Below are 19,389 nucleotides of genomic sequence, written 5' to 3'. Positions count from 1 at the left end.
ATTCCAGTTTCCAGAGAAGAAGTTGACAGAGCTTTCTTTGTAAGCACCAGGTCAAATAAGCTCAAGCTCTACATTTTCACCACACAGAAGTATTTTCTTTTTGTTAAACATTACAATTGTGTTATAAAATCACCATAAGAAAAATACAGTACAAATCAATACAGAATGTTATTTGCTCAGTTATTAATTCTTACCTGAAATATTGCCAAATGTATGATCAAAGTCAGGACCAGATGTAAACGGAAAAGTGGGGCCATTCATTCTTGCCCATTCATCATCATCATCTAAATCTTGAATCCAGTAACAAAACCCATCTTCAAAAGTACAGTTAATTTTCTGTATATCTTGAAATGAAATCAGAGTAAAAATAATGTCACTCTATGAATGACAAAATTCTACATAGACATTGATCATCATTAATTTTGTATCACAAGGAAAGTAATTTTGCTGAAAATACTCCTCACCTTACAAAAACATGCCACCTAAATGCTAACTTCTTTTGCTCTGAGAAAAGGCATGATTTTCTGGTTGTAAGAATCATAATACATATATACACCACCTGTAATAGTTTCATAACAGGCTTATTGGCTTTCTGCCTTCCCCATAGCATTAGTTGTCATGATCTGAACCTGACAAACACATCCTTGGTAAACAAGGATATTTCAGTGGGCATAAGATGTAAATTGGTCTAATGTACATGTCCTGCTTGCATTTCATTACTCAGGTAGCTCTATTGGACTCGCTGAATGTGTCCTTTGAGCTGAATTCCAGCTGTGCCACAGCACTATGTCCAGCTTCAGTGGTCTAGCTTCAGGGGTCTATATTTGAATGTACATAAAGAAATAGCATGGATTTTTTTTTAAAAAATTAATCATATTTCTGATCACACAGAATACCCTGAATAGTACGAGTAATTCTAGAAGATGTAGTTCAAAAAAGCAATAAATAAATAAAATCCAGATTCTGCTGTAGTCAATAACAAAGGTAAACATGAATTTATGTGATTTTTATATGATTTGGGTGTTGTAGTAACACACCCCCCCCCCCCCCCCCGTGTATGCTAATCCTATTGTAATTAAAGAAAAGCTACAAAAATACTTACTGGTTAATTCACTGGTATTAAATGCAGAATACATTGCATCAAAGCCATTGTGATTTATAGAATAATCTGTAGCAAATTCTACAGTGGCATTATTAGAAAATATATGAATTGTACCAGGATGAGAGCCCCAGAGGACAGCTAAGAAAAAGAAATGAAATATATAATAAGAGGATAATGCCGTATATGTTAACATGATCAGGAATTAATGCTAAAAACTAACTCTCCCATGCCTAAACTCAGTAACAGATGAAACTTCCTTCTTTCAATCCAACTGCCACTGCTGTAGCCCTGGAGGCTGAGAGGAATAGGCAGGTGCAACTCTACCATGCCTTGGCCCCAGCAGTTGATGAAAGAGTAGACAGTATCTGCTGGATTTAATTCCTTCCCCTGCTGTCGTTCCCTTTTCCTTATGTTTCAAGTCTTATTTAGATTGAAGCCGGATGGCAGGAAAATGTCAAATCAATAATATGTAAGTCATCCTGGGAGCATTTTTGACTGAAAGGCTGGGGGAAAATACTCTAAATAATAAACAAATAAATGTATGTTTATGTTAGTGTTGTCACTTACATTCATATACAATTCTTTTTTAAAACAACGGCAACAAAATGGAGCACAGTGCTGAAAACCAATGGAATCCACCTTCCATCCATTTCTTTCTTTTGGAAAGGCACATTAGCCTGGCTTGCATCTCCTAAAGAAGCTGCCAGAGTTGAAATAAGAGTCAGCTGCCAACCCACATGGCTTATACACATGGAATATTGGGTGTTATTTTTCATTTTTGTCCTAAAAAGTGTTTCAAGTGATAGTACAGTATAGAGTAGTATACTACTTTTCGTTCAGAATCTCATATGAAAAAGGCAGCAGTTACTAATCCCTGGAGGCCAAAATCAATGTTGATCTAGTTTCTTAGCAAACAAAACAATGGCATATTGAGATGCAAAACTCAGCATGATCATTCTCATTCATTCCTCATGGCTGTGAAAATTTGGGAATGGTTGGATTCTGTATAATTAGAACATCAATCTTCACATGACTGGCTGTCCAGATATTTAGGGGAATATTCTTGAATACATTCAAGCAGACCTTCTTCAGTAAATGGTTCTCTGTTTTCATCAACAAAGAAGAGATAAGCTATACAGCCAGCCCTCTATGTCCATGGATTCTGAATCCACCAGTTTGGCTATCCATGGCTTGACTGATACAAATAAATTTCCAAAAAAGAAACCTTGACTTTGCCATTTTATATAAAGGACACCATTTTACCACATCATTGTATATAACAGACCTCTAGCATTCATGGGTTTTGGTATCCATGGGAGGCCCTTCAACCAAATTCCAGCAGATATCAAGGACCCACTGTATATATGAAAAAACATTAGAATTACTTGTCCACAAACTCTTTCAAAATTCAAAATGAACTAAATTATTTTGAATGGGTTCTATATATTTAAGGCTGTTTAAATTGCTTTTACTGTTTTAAATTGTCTTAAAGGAATTCAAATAGGGTTTTGTTTGTATGCTTCTCTGAGATCTTGTAATATGGGATGGGATATATATGGAAGAGGTGGAAATGGAGTAAATTATACATGTGTGATCAAATAGAAGGCTATAGAATTGAACAAAACATTTGTAGCAGCATAGGGTGGGTCTACACTGGCCAGAATACTCTGGACTGCCCTTGGGGTATCTGGGCCTTGTATTTACCCTGAATTGGCCCCTACAAGCTCATTTGTGCTGAGGGTTTTGTATTTTGTATTGAATAACAGGCAGCTACCTTCTCACACTGTCCCCATTTATTGCCTGGCACCACTGCTGAAGTCAGATGAGGCGCCAAGTCATGCTATTCATTCTGGGCATCACATTTTGACCTCAGAGCAAGTTGTCCCCTCAGTGTCAACTGGGTGGCACATAGGGACCATGAATGAAGGGAGAAGCCCATTGTTATTGTGGAGAGAGCCAAAATTCGACAGAAAAAGGAAAGTTATTTAAATGCGAGTTAGGGTGAAGAAACCCTAAACCAAGTGCAGGTATCATGAAGACAGTCTGCACCTGATTTGTGATTTGGGGTATAATTTGGGGTAATTTGACCATGTAGACACGCTCATAGTAAATAAACATTGGAAAATGTTGAGAGCAGCACATATAAGAACTATTTTCTCCATTAAGCAAAAACAGAATTTAGAATCCTTCATCCACCTCAAAATCTATCTGTCTGTCCATCTGTGATCTATCATCTATCTGTCTGTCTGTCTGTCTGTCTGTCTTTGAGTTCAGTTAATACTTGGTAATATGTAACACTGGATGAATTGCTGATGAAGGAATCTTCTGAATTAATTTATTTAATAGATTTAAAACAATATACATATTTTTTTCTCTCCAGACAAACAAACAAACAAACATGAAAATACCTTACCTCTTAAAATCTTTGTAGGGCCTACACCTTCATAAATGCTCAAAGTGTCCACATAATCTTGTGTATCAAAAGTACTGAAGTTTAGTTTAATAGACATTTCAGGATTTACACTAAAAAAAAGAGGGCACATTCACTTCTTTAATAATATATGCTTATAGTTGTATTACAATGGACACAATACAGAGACACATGAGAACAGTTCTAAATGCACATTGGGCTGAATCCAAATATCCATCTGTCAGAAGAAATGGTCCCCATTTTTGGGGCACTGCTGAGAGAGCTAGGAAATTAATGTGAAGTGTTTCTTTATTCAATTTTCCATGAACCCCCTTTCATGGTGGTGAATGGTGGCAGTACAACTCTAGCTTTTCTTTGGTTAAATGGATTAAACAGATTACTTGGATCCATTCCAGTCTAGATTCAGCCACAGCTATGGGACAGAAATAGCCTTGGTCACCTTAGTAGATGAATATGCTGGGAAATGTGCAGGTGAAATATGTTCCTATTGATTCTGTTGGCTATCTCAGTGGCATTTGATATCACTAATCAAGATATATTTGTTGGCTATTTTATTGCTGATGCTTCATCCACACTGCAGAAATAATCTGATTTGACACCATTTTAATTGCCCTGGCCCAATGCTATGGAATTCAGGGAATCCTACCTTTACCATGTGGGAAGTTTTGCTCTGGTGCCACAACCAACTACATTTCCCATACAGAGTTCCATAGCATTGAGCCAGAGTAGATAAAGTGGCATCAAATCAGATTATTTCTACAGTTTAAATGCAGCCTATGTGGTTTAGAACACTGTTCTGTGTTCATTTTGGTTAGTTTTGGCTGTTTTCCCAGAGTGTGATGCCGTGAGACCATTGTTCATCCTCCTTGCCATGAGCTTATGGGTCTCATAGTACTTGACCCTATGTTTTTCAACATCAGATTCTACATGAAGCTGCTGTGGGAGGTCATCTGGAGATTTGGGGTTCAGTGTCATGATATCCTGATGATATCCAGCTTCATGTTTCTTTCACAACTGATGTCTAGGAGGCTATGGAAATCCTGAATAATCTGGATGCAGTGAAGAACTGGATGTGGATAAATAAACTGATGTCAGTCCAAACGGTATCAAAGGTCATTAGGAAAATGAACCTAGATCTGAGATTACAATTTGTTCTGGATGGGGTTGCACTCCCTCTAAAAGATCAGGTCCACAATCTTAGACCCAACAGGGCTTGTGGAAGGACAGGTAGCTTCTGCAATCAGGATTGGCTGGTTAGCCAGCTGTGCAGTTTCCTAGATCTGGGATGTATAAAATCTCCACGTTTTCTTACATTATAGTCTGTCCACCTGGAACTTTGGATCCATGAATAGCATGAATATGTCACATATGCAAAATCAGCAAATTTACCCTTTGTATGGTACTATTTATAAATTCAACTGAATACTGCAAACATATACAGATTTTCTACACTCACCACCAAGAGTAAATACACTGCACTTTATAAAGTTTTGAAAATTTATGATATATCTTAGGTAATATCTAGAAACTGTGATACATCCTCTGTTTATGGCACATAAGGTGGCCCTGAGCTCAGAATGGCTAGAGAGTTGTCATGTTTTGTTTTCATTTTTAATACAGATGAGTTTATTTTAGACATATACAATCAGAAAATTTTGTAAGATGTAAGACTGAACATGGTCTTAGCAATAAAATGTAAATAAAATTAGCATTAGAAAGTGATATTTCCATCAAGTAATATTGCAGTGAACATTTAATAAACAGTAGCATTAAATGAGAAATATTTTTTTCTTTCCATTGTTATATCATTGTTAAACATGAAAATCCAGAATACTCAGAATACTCAAAATGGAAACAAATTTCAGAACAACACAGTTTTTCATTTGCTAACATTCTCCTTTCTGGTTGCAATTCTGAAACCAGATCAAAATATGTATTTCACCACAATCATTTTGACAGACTTGCCAGAAACCATTTGGAAATGCAGTAGAGCACATTTTGAATGTGACCTGTAATCCTTTCTATTTATTGTTTTGTTAGTATTTGTGTAGATAGAAGAAACATTGGAAATTATATGTGACAATATAAGAACTCTAGCAAAGTGCTTGAAAAGTGCTTGTTAAATGTGATTAGGTAATTTGACTACAACCAAATTATTTTTCTACATTTATTAAAAATAATGATGATATTAGAGCTTTGTTCAGGAAATAAAGCATACAATTGAATGAAGATATTTAAAAAAACTTTCATAAAACCAAAGCTGGTATAAATCAGAAGGATGAAAAAAAGCCCAGTGGATAATCTTGGATCTGATGCACATTAATTTTTGAAATTGTATCTCTCTGTTGATACATTCTTCCATTAAAAGATGACAACAGCATGGGCAGGTGTTTGACATATTTATGGGATCATAGCAGGACAGGAAGTGTCAGATTGAACAAGGCAAAGGGATAGTTTTATTCAAAGTCATGTATATGTCTTCAAAACTGGCACTGTTTCTAGAAGCAGCTGAATTAGATCTCTTTTGCTGTTCATAAGTTTTAGTGTTTGATGTGAAAAATTACATGCAATTCTGATTTCTGTAAATGTTGTGTTAATCCCTTTAAGTGCACAAATTTGCCATATGGACTAGATTGTTTCCTCCTTTCCACTACATAAATTTATGACAGGGAAGCAATGGCTCACTTTGAAGCATTCACAGATACTATCCTGTGAAGAGCTTCCTACATGGCTTGGGTCCAGCTTACTTAAAGGAACTTCTCCTTCCATACAATCTACCTAGCACACTCAGGTCCTCTGGGACAAATTTACTACAGACTAAGAAGACCAGGCTGGCTGTGGTTACCCAAAGGACCTTCTCATCAGCCGCTCCTAAACTTTGGTATGACCTACCGGAGGAGATTCGTTACAGAATATCTCTTGAGGCCTTTTACAAAGCCACCACGACAGATCTCTTCTGGCAGGCATTGCCAGACTAATACATAGGCCCTCTCCACTGTCCAACAACGATAGCTTCTTTACTCTCCCTTAAACCACCTCATTATAATGGGGATTAAATTTTACTATAATTTTATTGTGATTTTAATAACTGATTTTTATGCTGTTGTATTTTAAATTGTGGGTTAGGGACTGTGTTATTATTTTCCTATGTTTTATTTTTTATTGTAACCCACCCCAATCCTCCGGGGGGAGGTGGGCTATTATTATTATTATTATTATTATTATTATTATTACAAAGGGACAGAAATCAATACAGGGTTTAAAATGATGTCCATATAACTGTTGTCTCCCACACTCTAAGATGAACTAGTCAATTTGGAAATTATGAAAATTCATTTGTACTCAACTTTATGTTACACATTTCTTTGACTTTATAAACAAAATTTTTGCAATTTTCATAGACAGAAAAGGTGACTGCAGAGTTCAGTTACCATAGTATTTTTTTTTATTTTTTTTTTTTACAGAAAATGACTTACTGTATAATCCAGCGGCAAAAGATGTTTGACATATAGGGCTCTGGATAGTGAATGGAATGGAAAGACCCAGAGGAACCAGTCAGGATAAATTTTCCATCACAAGATGTAGCTAAAAAATAATCATTATATTTTCAATGAATTCTAAGCAAAAAATAAAAATAAATAAAAAATAAAAGCTCATTCCAATCCTTGATCAAAGTATTGCATTTTAAAAGAATTTTGTTTCAGTAACCCATGCTGAAGAGAGCACATGTATCTGTAGTTTACAGATAAACTGTTCTAATAGCAAACAACATAGATTCAGTGTTAGAAAAATGATTTTTTACTGTCTAGCAGTAGTGACATCATTTTTCAGCTGTGTGACATTTAAACTGATTTTCTGTAATGTGAATGATTGACATGTACAGGATTGCTATAATTCAAAATTCAAGCTTCAGTGGTGAACCAGAAAAACAAAGTATAATTAAAAATTATTAATTAAAAGTATAATTAGAAAGCAGTTATTCAAATTTTGAGTAGGCTGAAACTCCATTCATCCATAAAACAAAACAATATATTTTCCCATCTTTCCCAGAGTCAACCCTTCTTCAAATCCTATACCATCCATTCCCATACGATGGAGCACACTCATCCCAGCTCAGCTTCTCCTCCCTTTCCCATCTGCTCATTAATCACCAAAGGAATATGAGCAAGATCCAAAACAATTAATTTATGAATTTTTTCATATTAATTTGTGAAAACATATCAATCATCCTGTATTAGTACAGTATAACAAGTTGTAAACAAGCAAAGCCTGTACCTATTAAACTATGGCTATTAACTTTTAACTGTGGCAGGCAAGCTGAAAACAATGGCAGGTAAACCGAAAGATTCAGTTCATGACAATGACAGAAGATGATAAAATAGATTATTTCACAGTTCAACTGTAACCATCATGTCAATATGGTAAGTCAAAGCCTCTCTTTTGAATTTGCTCCCAGGATTGTGTCCCTTTTGCCAATATAGCTAGAAAAGATATCACTTTGCTTGTATAGGAAATTAATGCAATGGCTCTGTAGCAGTAGAAAAATGTAGAAAAGTAATTTGGTTTTAGTAAAATTACCTCATCACTAGTGTCCCCTTTGTTGGTACTATGCATTTTCAATCTGTGGGCCATTCTTTTGTTTTCCATATGTGTTGACAGAATTTAGTAGAACTAGAGTAGATTCTGTATATGTAGGTGGAAGAACTCTATTGATATGTCTTCTCTTTTGGGTGATTTATTTCTCCCAAATGACCTGAGTGCAGTCCCCATTTCACTTACTAAAAGTGGATGCCCATCTTCAAATGGGTTTTCCTTGAATGTCATCTCTCCATTTATTTTATACGAGGGTCATTCAACAAGTACTTAGCCTCACTACCCGATGGCGCTGCTGTTACAAAAGAGTTTTACCATTGTGCAGTACATTCTTTTAGAAGTCTACTGTCAAAGTTTCAGTCAATTCCCTTCATTTGTTTTGCTTTGATAGCCTTTGGAAACGAGCGTGTCAGTCGGTTTTACAAAAATGGAAAAAGAGCAGTATCGTTCAGTGATTCGATTCTTGTTTTTGGAAGGGAAAACGCGCAGCGAAATCAAAGAGCGCTTGGATGCTGTGTACGGTGACTCTTCTCCTTCAATGGCGACTGTCAAGAATTGGTTCCACCAGTTTGTTTGTGGCCGCACGTCGGTTTTTGATGAGCCACGCCCAGGTGGCTGTTCTATCGGCCGGAAAGGTGATGGCCATCGTTTTCTGGGATTCACAAGGTGTGATCCTTATCAATTACCTCGAGAACAGTAAAACAGTCACGGGGCTCTCCTATGCCAACTTATAGGGCCAATTCGATGGCGAATTGAAGAAAAAACGGCCCCGTTTGGCAAAGAAAAAAGTGCTGTTCCACCACAACAATGCGCTGGCTCACACCTCCATGGTCGCCATGGCCAAATTGGTCGAATTGGGCTACGAATTGCTGCCCCATCCACTGTATTCTCCAGATTTGGCCCCCTGTGACTTCTTTTTGTTTCCAAACCTGAAAAAGTCACTCACGGGAAAAGATTTGGGTCGAATGAGGAGGTCATCGCCACCACGGAAGCCTATTTTGCAGACCTCGGGAAAATGTATTTTTCGGACGGGTTGAAAAAGTTGGAGCATCGCTGGGCCAAATGTATCAAGCTAAAAGGAGACTATGTTGAAAAACAAATTGCCACTTTTCCAAAATTTTCCTTTTTCTTTTGTAAGCTAAGTATTTATTGAATGACCCTCGTATAGTTCTTTGCTGTATTATTTTCACTTTTTATTTCTATTTGATCATGTATCTGTCTCTGTGTCTTGGTTTAAATTTGGTTTAAATTTCCATTTCATTTCTTGGAGCTTGTGGAAGAGGCCTGTTATTCTTCCTTATTTCTCTGCATTGATCATTATAGTAGTTCTCCTTGTCCCTGTGCACACATTGCAGAACAGTTTCATTCAGGATTCTAAACCCCCCCCCCTATCTAAAATATATCAGCTGTAGGGATATAGATTTAGGCATGAGAAATGATAACCACCCCTTTGTTGGCATAACCATTTCCTGATAAATAAGTCTCAGAGCAGATTGTCAATAGAGCAATCTGCTAGCAGAACTATTCTACTAGCTAATATCTGTCAGTAGAACAGACAAAAAAAAATACAAGAAAAGAAAAAAAAACAGAGAAGGTGTGGCATGAGGGAAGATACAATCACATTGGACACAACATTAGACCATGGCAATGCAGTCCTAAACAAATTACATCTATAGGCTAGAAGGATCCGTTTTCAGTACAGTGTCAGCTGGCCATGTGTCAGCCTACCCTTTGGACATCTTGGTCTGTTAGAATTTAGCTTTAAAATAATTTTTAGTAAAAGCTAGTTTCAGACACAATATTGTCATTACAAAGAGCTTATACCATATGTCACCTTGGGAGAAAAAACATGATATAAATAACAGAACAGAATTATTTTAATGGATTAAACCTCAAAAGCTTACTATTGCATGCAGTAAACAGTTACATACTGTATTATTAAAAAAACCTATACAATTATATGATGCAGATACTTTGTTAAAATAATGTAATAAAAATAGCGGTATTTTCTAGATGTGTATTTCCCATCTTCCAAATTCTATGGCTGAATTAATGCATGGAGTAGTAGTAGAATCATTCCATTTCATGGTGATTTTTATCTTCCTCATTAAAGCTAGGAAGTGAAGGTTTGCTGCATCACCTGTTGTCTCCACTTCAGCTGAGAAGTTAATTGATTTCACTAAACTCTGACAGTCTCAGGAAGAAACAGTTAGAATTACACCCTTCCTGTCTTACGTCTTCATACTTCAGGCATATGCTAAACTCATATGCTGCAAAGGGATATATAATGTGGACTGGATGGCACTGGGCACAATGCTTTTAAAATGTAACAGGATATTTTGTGGTGAAGAGTAGTTATAAAATGACTAGAAATCCTACTGTAAAAAATTTACAGAAAAGATCCCACATAATTTTTCTTATGATGATAACATTATTGTCATTTTAGGGATAGGTCATAAGTTAAAAAATCTTTAAACTGGGAAGCTTCACTTGCATTATAACATGACTGGGATCTGAAGGTTCTGCTAACTCTGCTAAAAGTACTAAGAGATCTGGCAGAACACTTTATTTTCAACTGTATTATGTAAGAACAATGCTTCTCTGAGCCCACTGGCTCAGCGAGAAGGTTTTGCTGGCCTCTCATTGGAGAGACCAATTGTTTTAAACAAAAAGGTGTGCTTTTGCAGGCCATTAGACAGGGAGGAGGTGGGGCTAAGCCTATTTAAGGCTCTCCCGCCCTGGCCTCCCTGTCAGTTCTGAAGAGATGGCCCACCCTCCCACCTCGACGACAGTGTAAGGTTCGTTCTGGTTGCTTCGGGGCCGGGTAGGAATTTTTGCCCTTGTTTTCCCAAGGATTTTTTGCCTACCCTACACTGTTGGATGGGGAATTGGATGATTGGCTTGAGGTGTGGCCATAAATAGGCCTCATGCATAGGCGGGAGGAGATAGTTGGTTCGGTGAGCACCTCGGCACCCTCCTAAAGGGTGAAGGTGGGTCTCTGGAATGGAGGTTTACGTCTTGAGGCTAAACACGAAGGGAAAGAGACTTGCCTTGGGGCTGGCTTGAGATTCAAACCCTTACTTAAGTCTTGAGAGTTAAGTGGGGGAGTCTTGGGCTGGCCTTCCAGATGAGGATTGCCCTTGGGGCTCAGGTGTTTTCGCCCTTTTGGAAGCTGGGGAATTGGTCTTGGAGCAGACCATCCGCCAGCTGTTCCTGCACAAGGTTCTCCCCCCTGGGCTTGCAGTTCTCAAGAAATAAAGTTAAATAGGTTGAATTTTACTAAAGTTGCCCATTTTATAAACCAGTTCTCTGTGTCTGGTCTCGTTATTTAATGAGTTGGTCAGCAAATGGTGGCATATTAAACCATCATCAGACACCTATATTCCCAGATTTTGTAGAAAGCAATCCCCAGGAAAGCAATGAAAAGAATGAAACAATTTACGTTGGCTATATGCATCGGTATGTATAACTTTGACAACTAGCTGCTACTTTTATAGCCAGATTTGGGCCTCAGCAACCACAGTGCTGTGGCCCTGATCTGGCTTTTCCAGGGCACAAAAAGGAGCCGCAAAAAGCAGCTCCTTTTTTGCACCCTGGAAAGAACATGATAGCTGTGGTGCTCCTTCGGCTCTGCATTGTGTGCACACAGCACCAGAGGAGCGCCATGATGCTTTGTGTGGTGTAGTGTGCAGCATCATGCCACCCTGGGGATAGAGCTGGAGCATGTGTCATATGGACACTGCACCTCGACTCTACCCCCAACCTGGCCTTTAAGGCCAGTCTACACAGGGGCTAAAAGAAGGTAATTGAAAGCTTTTATACAGTGGGCGATACAAATGGCTTAGTACTAGGATCTCAAACTGTCAGGGTTATTGAGTAAATTTAAAGTCAGGAACATATCATGGAGTCTTATATATGCCAAGTATACCATGATTATGCATCTAACTTTAATTTTTCAGTTCTATCCATATGGGTCTTTAGCAGCATCTCATCAAGCAGAAAGTATTTTATATCAAAAACAAAAACATGCTATTGTACACATTGTGTCTCAGTTTAATCTCTTTAAAATGGCTCTACCCTTGAGGCTGGTTTCTTAGGAAAGAAACTGTATGGGTTAATAATTGTTTCCTTAATAGTTCATGAATGACTAAAACATTTTCACCCTGGAGAAATTATGGAATAATACTGTTCATGTAATAATTTTAAATGTCTAGGGAAGGGGGTTAATACTTCATAACTGTTAGATTAAAACTTCGATCATGCCTAACCACCATGGCCAATGGCAAAAATGCCATAGAAGAATAGGAATTATCATCCAACACATCAGAAAGAGGCACAATTGGGGAAATATGGGTTTAGTGATAGCTGTGTGCACATGACAAATAATTTTATAATACCAGTACTATGGGGCCATGGCAGAACAGGAAAAGCCTCCTTTTTCTGCAGCAAATATAACTAAGCTGCAACTATTTGCTAGTGGTAAAAAATGGCCAATGGGTACACAAAGAAATGTATTTCTGAATCAAGATTTCAGTTTGTTCCTAAACTGAACCACCCTTAAATAGCTAGAAGATTTTATTTTTTGTGTGTGTTTTATTTTAAGTTATTGAACTAGAGTCCAGACTGGATTTTGTGCTCACTGCATACCCTCTCTGTGTGCATGCCACTCATATAGGTTTATTGCTCATCTCCACTTGCCCAAATGCTCCAGAGGCAGCCTGAAGTATTCTGGCCCTGAATTCCCTCTAGATTCACCCCTTACTTAACTCTTTTCCTCCAGCAATGATGATGAGTGGCTGCCTTCCCTTGAGGTCCCTGTTCATTACCTGGCACCACTTCTAAGGTCAAAACAATGTGTCCAGCCATGTTATCAATGCTGAGTACCTCATTCTGATCTCAGTGGCTGCACCAGGTGATGAATGAGGACTACCATTGGACCCCATCCCATGAAAGCCCAGAGCAAAATATGAGTTTTTAAAGTGTGGATTGGGGGAGAATGCCCTGAATTGTGTGTTGGCACCATGAAGACAGTCTGGACCCAATTAGGGATTCTGGTGCTGTGTGGTGTAAGCAGGATGCAGTGAGTCCAGGTAGAAGTCAAAGTAGAACGCCCATGTAAACAGGGCATTATACAGTATAAAATATATATTTCTGATTACATGTATGCAATATATTTCTATGATTAATATTTATTCTTATCTTTATAAGAAAAATGTCTGAATGAAGCTGATGTTACAAGATTAAAATGTGTATTTCCTGACAGATAAAAGAATAATAATATTGTATTGCTTCCAATTGATTTTTTAAAATTTTGAGAAATTCAGTGGAAATCAAATGCTAATAATTAAAGCTTTAATTCTTACCACATATTTTTTCATCTTCATCAGAACCATCTGGGCAGTTGGGTATTCCATCACAAAATAATTCATGTTTTATGCAGCTCACACCATCAGCACAAAGTCCATCAGGAGATAAACATTTCACTATTTTTTTTTAAAAAAAGAAAGGGAAATAAGTATACAGAAATCACACTTGCTTTTGCAATTTTAAACTTCACATCAGTGCCTCTGCTGTCTTCTTAAACAGAATCTAGGCTCTGTAGATTCTGGTTGCATCTCATTTAATCAAGTCTTAACAATAGAAATTGATCACATCAGCTGTAAAAGATGGTTGTCTGGATACCTCAAGTAACGGAGCTGCAAATGTCTTGTGAATTTTACATGGCAAACAGTGGAGTGAGTGACAGTTAATTTTCAGAATCCAGTTGAAATTAATCCTTAATCAACTGAAACAGTTCTACTGGATTATACTGTGAAGACACCATGGAGATGAAAAAGAATGCCTTCTTCACCTCTCCACCACCCCAATGTAGGCATGATAGTGATTGGTACCATACATCTCTATGGGGATGGTGACTCTACAGGTTTTAATCAGAAATTTAAAGTAACTATCCAAGGTGTTAAGCCTGTTCTGCACATTGCATAGATCCCTTAAAACTGAAACTGAGAGGCAAATTCACTGCTCGACTGACATAGAAAACACCAGCTACTGTTGCCCTTTTATCTGTGCTTGGGTGGATTCAAAATGATTCTCTCTTTTTCCGGCACTATTCCTCCTTTGATTTTACATACAGGAGTTCAGAACCTCTATAAAAAAAGCATCCAATTCCATCAAATTCAAGATACCTCAAGTTTGTTCTAAAGGTCCATCACTGGGGTGTACACTATACAAAGACAATATTGAGACAGTTTATGTCCATACCCAAAGTATGTGGGCTTTTTGGGCAGGATCATGCATTATAGTCATAGAACTTACAGTATGTATCATCTCCTGACTTGACTCCCCAAATCTACCTTATCAGCCAGCAATCAACTGAGTGATGAAAGTCTGTTCTGTTGGCAGCTAAAGTGCTGTAGGATGATGTTTCCAGGCCCCTGGCCTCTGTCAACAAGTTACAGTGCAACAATCAGAAGCAGGACCCCTCTTATAACTCCTTAATGCATTACAGCTCACTGGCAGGAGGGGGCTGGGAACATCATCTTGTAGTGATCATCAGCAGGACAGAACTCCATTATTTCGTGAGTCTGCTTGCTATTACAGTAGGTTTGGGGGTGCATTTCCATTTTTAATGGCATGCCTTTCCTCTAATGAACTCAGGATGGTCTACATGACTATTTTCCTTGTTTGGTCTGTCACAATTAACAGATTTAGCTAATTAGATATAAGCCATGCAAATCTTCACCTGGTGACTTCTATGTATCATGTTTTTTTTAAAAGGAGACCAAGGCAACTGAGTTGTGTGTTGGCCTTCCATACAGCCATTCTGTACAAGTCAGCCATAAAGACTGTGCTTTTTCACTCCTTTGAGAAAGGCTATAGTTTTGTCTCTATCAGAGCAGCTTTGGGGTGAAACAGGTGGGCATGGAAGAGCAGCCTCTAGCCATTCCATCCATGATTGAGGACCAATCAGCCCATGACTTCCAAATGGGACACTGGCAAGGAGAGGCCTTTTGCCAATGGCCTCAGTCTACATGCCATGACCTTGAAGTGGCTGGAAGCTGCATTTTTTGACCTGTCTGTTTTGGGCCTTTCTCAGTATTATCCAAACATTTGTCAGATATGGCTACTCTGTCCTTCAGCTTTGTCTTGCCCCTTTTGTATGTTGTTTTGTAAGAGCATAGCAAAAAACAAAACAAATACAAAAAGCAGCTTAAAATCCTTTAAATAAAATAATACATTTTACTTGTTTCCAGTTCAATATATACCATTCTCTTTCACTCATGAAAATCATATTGTGTCCATAAATTCACTGATCTTCTGGGTAGAGCACTGTGTAACAATTTTTACCACTTGTTTACATGATTATTTATAACAATTAATTATGTTTTTAATTGTGATTAGATATGATTATATAAAAAGCATATAACAACTACTTAATATTTAAGGCTATGAAATTAAGTACACTTTTATTCACATCCTACTCACATCAGAAACATTAGAGCAACTTAAGGTAGTCTCCCTTCCTAAAGACAAATCAGTCTGAGTTCATCTTGGTCTATCTAGCTAAGTATCATCTTCTATAAGATATCTTGTAGCATTTCAGGCAGAGATAATTTCCTGCCCTGTCTGGAGATGTGAGGGATCAAACCTGGGAACTTTTGCATAAAAACCTCATGGTTTGGGAATTATGATGCCCTCCAGATGTTGGACCGCTACTCTCTTCAAGCCAAGCTGTCATAGACAATGGAAAAGGTTGTATATTTTGCATTCCTGTGTTACAGCTGTACATGTTTAGTGCCACAAAATGCCCTCATATCAAGCATGGGAAATATGTGGCCCATGGGTTGTGTGGAGCCCATTCCCTTCAGCAACTTTTCTGTATGGGGAAAAAACCACCCAAGGGCATGGCCTTCAGCAAATTTCTTTATGGGGAAAAAACCCACCCAAAATATGATGTTTTTTTCTTTGGAGCTCTTCCATTACAGACACCATGTAAATTGAACAAAAATACAGAAAATGGAAGAAAAGGAGACTTCTCGGAACTTTTTGGTTATGCTTATCACAGAAAATATTATATTGAAGCATGGCTGATAGTGACAGTGTGTGTGTGTGTGTACTCACATGAGTAGTAGAGATGAATTTTCCATCCTCCCACTACAACCTGCCCATGCCTGCCTTATAATTAATGTTGGATGCATAGAGATTGTGATGAGACTATTAAATCCAGTGACAAATTCTCTAGTAGTCTATCACAAACTCAAGAGACTTTGTTTTATTGATATGAATAACATTATGTATAAAAGCCAAGTCCAATTCTTTCTTTTTCACTCTACAACAGAAAACTAAACCACAATGCCATCTACTGGAGAAAGAAAACAAGTCCATCATAAAAGATTTTCTTCATTAGCCCTCTGCTTTCAGGTAATAAAAATATACTTTCTCATCATTTTTTGAAGCAGATTTTTGTATTTATTTCATTTCTATCCCATCTTGCCACTTGGAACCAAGGTGGTTCACAACACTTAGAAAAAGAGCTACATATAAAATACAAAATGTATAATATTAAAAGACAGTTAAATAATTAAATAAGACTAAAACATAAATTTGAAAAATGAATACATTTTTAAAAATATTCACCAACTGCCATAGAATCTGATTTCTAAAATTGAGGTCTGTTAGGGTAATATCAGGCCTGAATTCAATATTTATCTTCCTAGTTTATTTAATCCCTCTGAATGTTGTAGGTGGCAAAGGTGCTGGATAAAACATATTGTTTGATGTCAAAGGTACCTAAAAGTTTTTATATATTTAATCATAACATATACTAGCCACTAACCTGTTGACAACAAAGGACTGTTGGTACTAAATATTCCAAAACCTGCAAAACAAACACAACAAAATCCTAATTATTATTTTTTAAGCAGATGTTCGTTTCTTTCCTTTTGGAAGCTTATGCATAAATGGAGCAAAGCATATCATAGAATCATAGAATCATAGAATTGGAAGAGACCACAAGGGCCATCCAGTCCAACCCCCTGCAGGAAATCACAATCAAAACATCCCTGACCGATGGCCATCCAGCCTCTGTTTGAAGACCTCTAAGGAAGGAGACTCCACTACACTCTGAGGAAGTGTGTTCCACTGTCAAACGGCCCTTACTGCCAGGAAGTTCCTCCTAATGTTGAGGTGGAACCTCTTTTCCTGCAGTTTGCATCCATTGTTCCACATTCTAGTCTCTAGAGCAGCAGAAAACAAGCTTGCTCCCTCCTCAATATGACATCCCTTCAAATATTTAAACAGGGCTATCATATCACCTCTTAACCTTCTCTTCTCCAAGCTAACCATACCCAGTTCCCTAAGGCATTCTTCATAGAGGATGGTTTCCAGACCCTTCACCATTTTAGTTGCCCTCCTTTGGAAATGCCCCAGTTTCTCCAAATCTTTTTGAACTGTATTCAGGTGAGACCTGAATACTTCTATTGATGCAACCTAAAATTGCATTGGCCTTTTTAGCTGCCACACTGTTGACTCATGTTCATCTTGTGGTCTACTTGGACTCCTAGATCAATTTCACATGTAGTTTCATTCAGCCAGGTGTCACCCATCCTATATCTGTGCATTTCATTTTTCCGCCTTAAGTGCAGTACCTTACATTTCTCTGTGTTGAATTTCATTTTGTTAGCTTTGGCCCAGCTTTCTAGTCTATTCAGGTCATTTTGAATTTTGATCCTGTCCTCAGGGGTATTAGCTACTCCCCCTAATTTGGTGTCATCTGCAAATTTGATATCTATACCTCTAATTCTGTCCTCCAAGTCATTGATAAAGATGTTGAATAGCACTGGGCCCAAGACAGAGCCCTGTGGGACCCCACTGGTCACTTCTCTCCAAGATAAAAAGGAGCCATTGTTGAGCACCCTTTGGGTTCGGCCGGTCAACCAATTACAAATCCATGTAACAGTTGCCTTGTCTAGCCCACTTTTTACAAGCTTGTTTGCAAGAATGTCATGGGGAACTTTGTCAAAGGCCTTATTGAAATCAAGATACACTATATGATCTTGGACTATGCTGGATGATCATTTTGTCCAGATTTCCACTATAAATAATTAATCAATTATATATTTACTAACCAGGTGTTGTGAAAGAATTGCTCGTGGTAGATGCCCCCATATCTAAAAAAACAAAACAATTGAAAATTATTTTTAAAGCAACTTTTACCTCCAACCTATTTTACAAGCTTTATGAAATGATATGGGAAAGTATATGAATATATTGCTTTGACTATTAGAACTTAGCAGTACTATTAGAACTTGTCAGTAATTTCTCCTATAAATAGCTTACTTACTTAAATCAAAATCCAGCAGCTACTTGCAAATAACACTACATCTACTGAGTCAATGGTTGAATGGTAAGTCAACCTTTGCTAAGTCCCATTGAATCTAGGCACACACTAAGCACACTTAGGGGGTAAGCCTCATTGAGACATACTATTATATTGAGAAAAACTACATGTTAGAAAAACTAGTGTTATATTGAAGACCAATGAAGAACTGCTGGAGGAAGGATACAATATGCAATTGTTTTTCTATTGACAGATTAAGGAAAGATATATAATGGATAGTAAATTACAAGGATTTGCGAAAAGTCAAACAGAGTTGGAAGTTACTGATAACAGAAAATAAGAAATTAATATTGAAGATTTATAAAATATTACTTAAGATGAAAATAGAGAAGGAAATAATAAAGGAGCCTATGATCAAATGAGCACAGGAAATTGGAGAAAATATACAGCTAACAGAATGGGAAATGAACTGGAACATAAGATTAAAAGACACACTCTCAAAAGACCTGAAGGAAAATTACTATAAGATTCAATACAGGTGGTATTTAAGAGAGATTAAAAGGAATCTACAAAGAGACCTGTCATTTGACACGTGGTAGAAATGTAATAGAGATAAGGGCATCATCCTCCTGATGTGATGGACATGTGTAGAAGCTATAGTTTAATAACAGAAATTCTGCAAGTGAATTTAAAGAAAAATCTCCAAAACTTTCATACTGACTATGGTAGAGGAAGAAATTGAGGGGGGAAAAGGGGAAGCTCCTATTTATATGATAACAGCTGCCAGGGTGATATATGCTAAACAGTGGAAAGAGGCGGGGATACCTAATCTAATGGAACTGAAATGGAAGATGTATGAGTATACAGAAATTGATAAATTAACACAAATGCTTAGAAATGCCCCCTTACAAAAAATTGAAAAAT

At 37.4% G+C, this 19,389-nt stretch overlaps 1 protein-coding gene across 1 annotated transcript in view; it reads right to left on the bottom strand.

Moving 5' to 3' along the window:
• The window catches only part of TMPRSS15 (transmembrane serine protease 15), a 182,258-nt gene that overhangs the window by 53,418 nt on the left and 109,451 nt on the right, over nt 1–19,389 (bottom strand). Inside the window, exons 5-11 of the mRNA XM_089508436.1 lie at nt 18,254–18,295; nt 16,963–17,004; nt 13,490–13,609; nt 7,010–7,118; nt 3,516–3,625; nt 1,103–1,240; nt 195–344 (exon numbers count right to left, since the gene is read on the bottom strand). Of these exons, the coding sequence (XP_089364562.1) occupies nt 195–344; nt 1,103–1,240; nt 3,516–3,625; nt 7,010–7,118; nt 13,490–13,609; nt 16,963–17,004; nt 18,254–18,295 (711 nt within the window). The remainder of the gene's footprint in view (nt 1–194; nt 345–1,102; nt 1,241–3,515; nt 3,626–7,009; nt 7,119–13,489; nt 13,610–16,962; nt 17,005–18,253; nt 18,296–19,389) is intronic.

Source organism: Sceloporus occidentalis, unplaced genomic scaffold, assembly GCF_023333645.1.
Source record: "Sceloporus occidentalis isolate IW3139 unplaced genomic scaffold, rSceOcc1.0.p SCAF_2, whole genome shotgun sequence".
Taxonomy (NCBI): Eukaryota; Metazoa; Chordata; class Lepidosauria; order Squamata; family Phrynosomatidae; genus Sceloporus; species Sceloporus occidentalis.
Note: the sequence above shows the minus strand (reverse complement) of the source record. Positions and strands in the feature narration are given on the sequence as shown.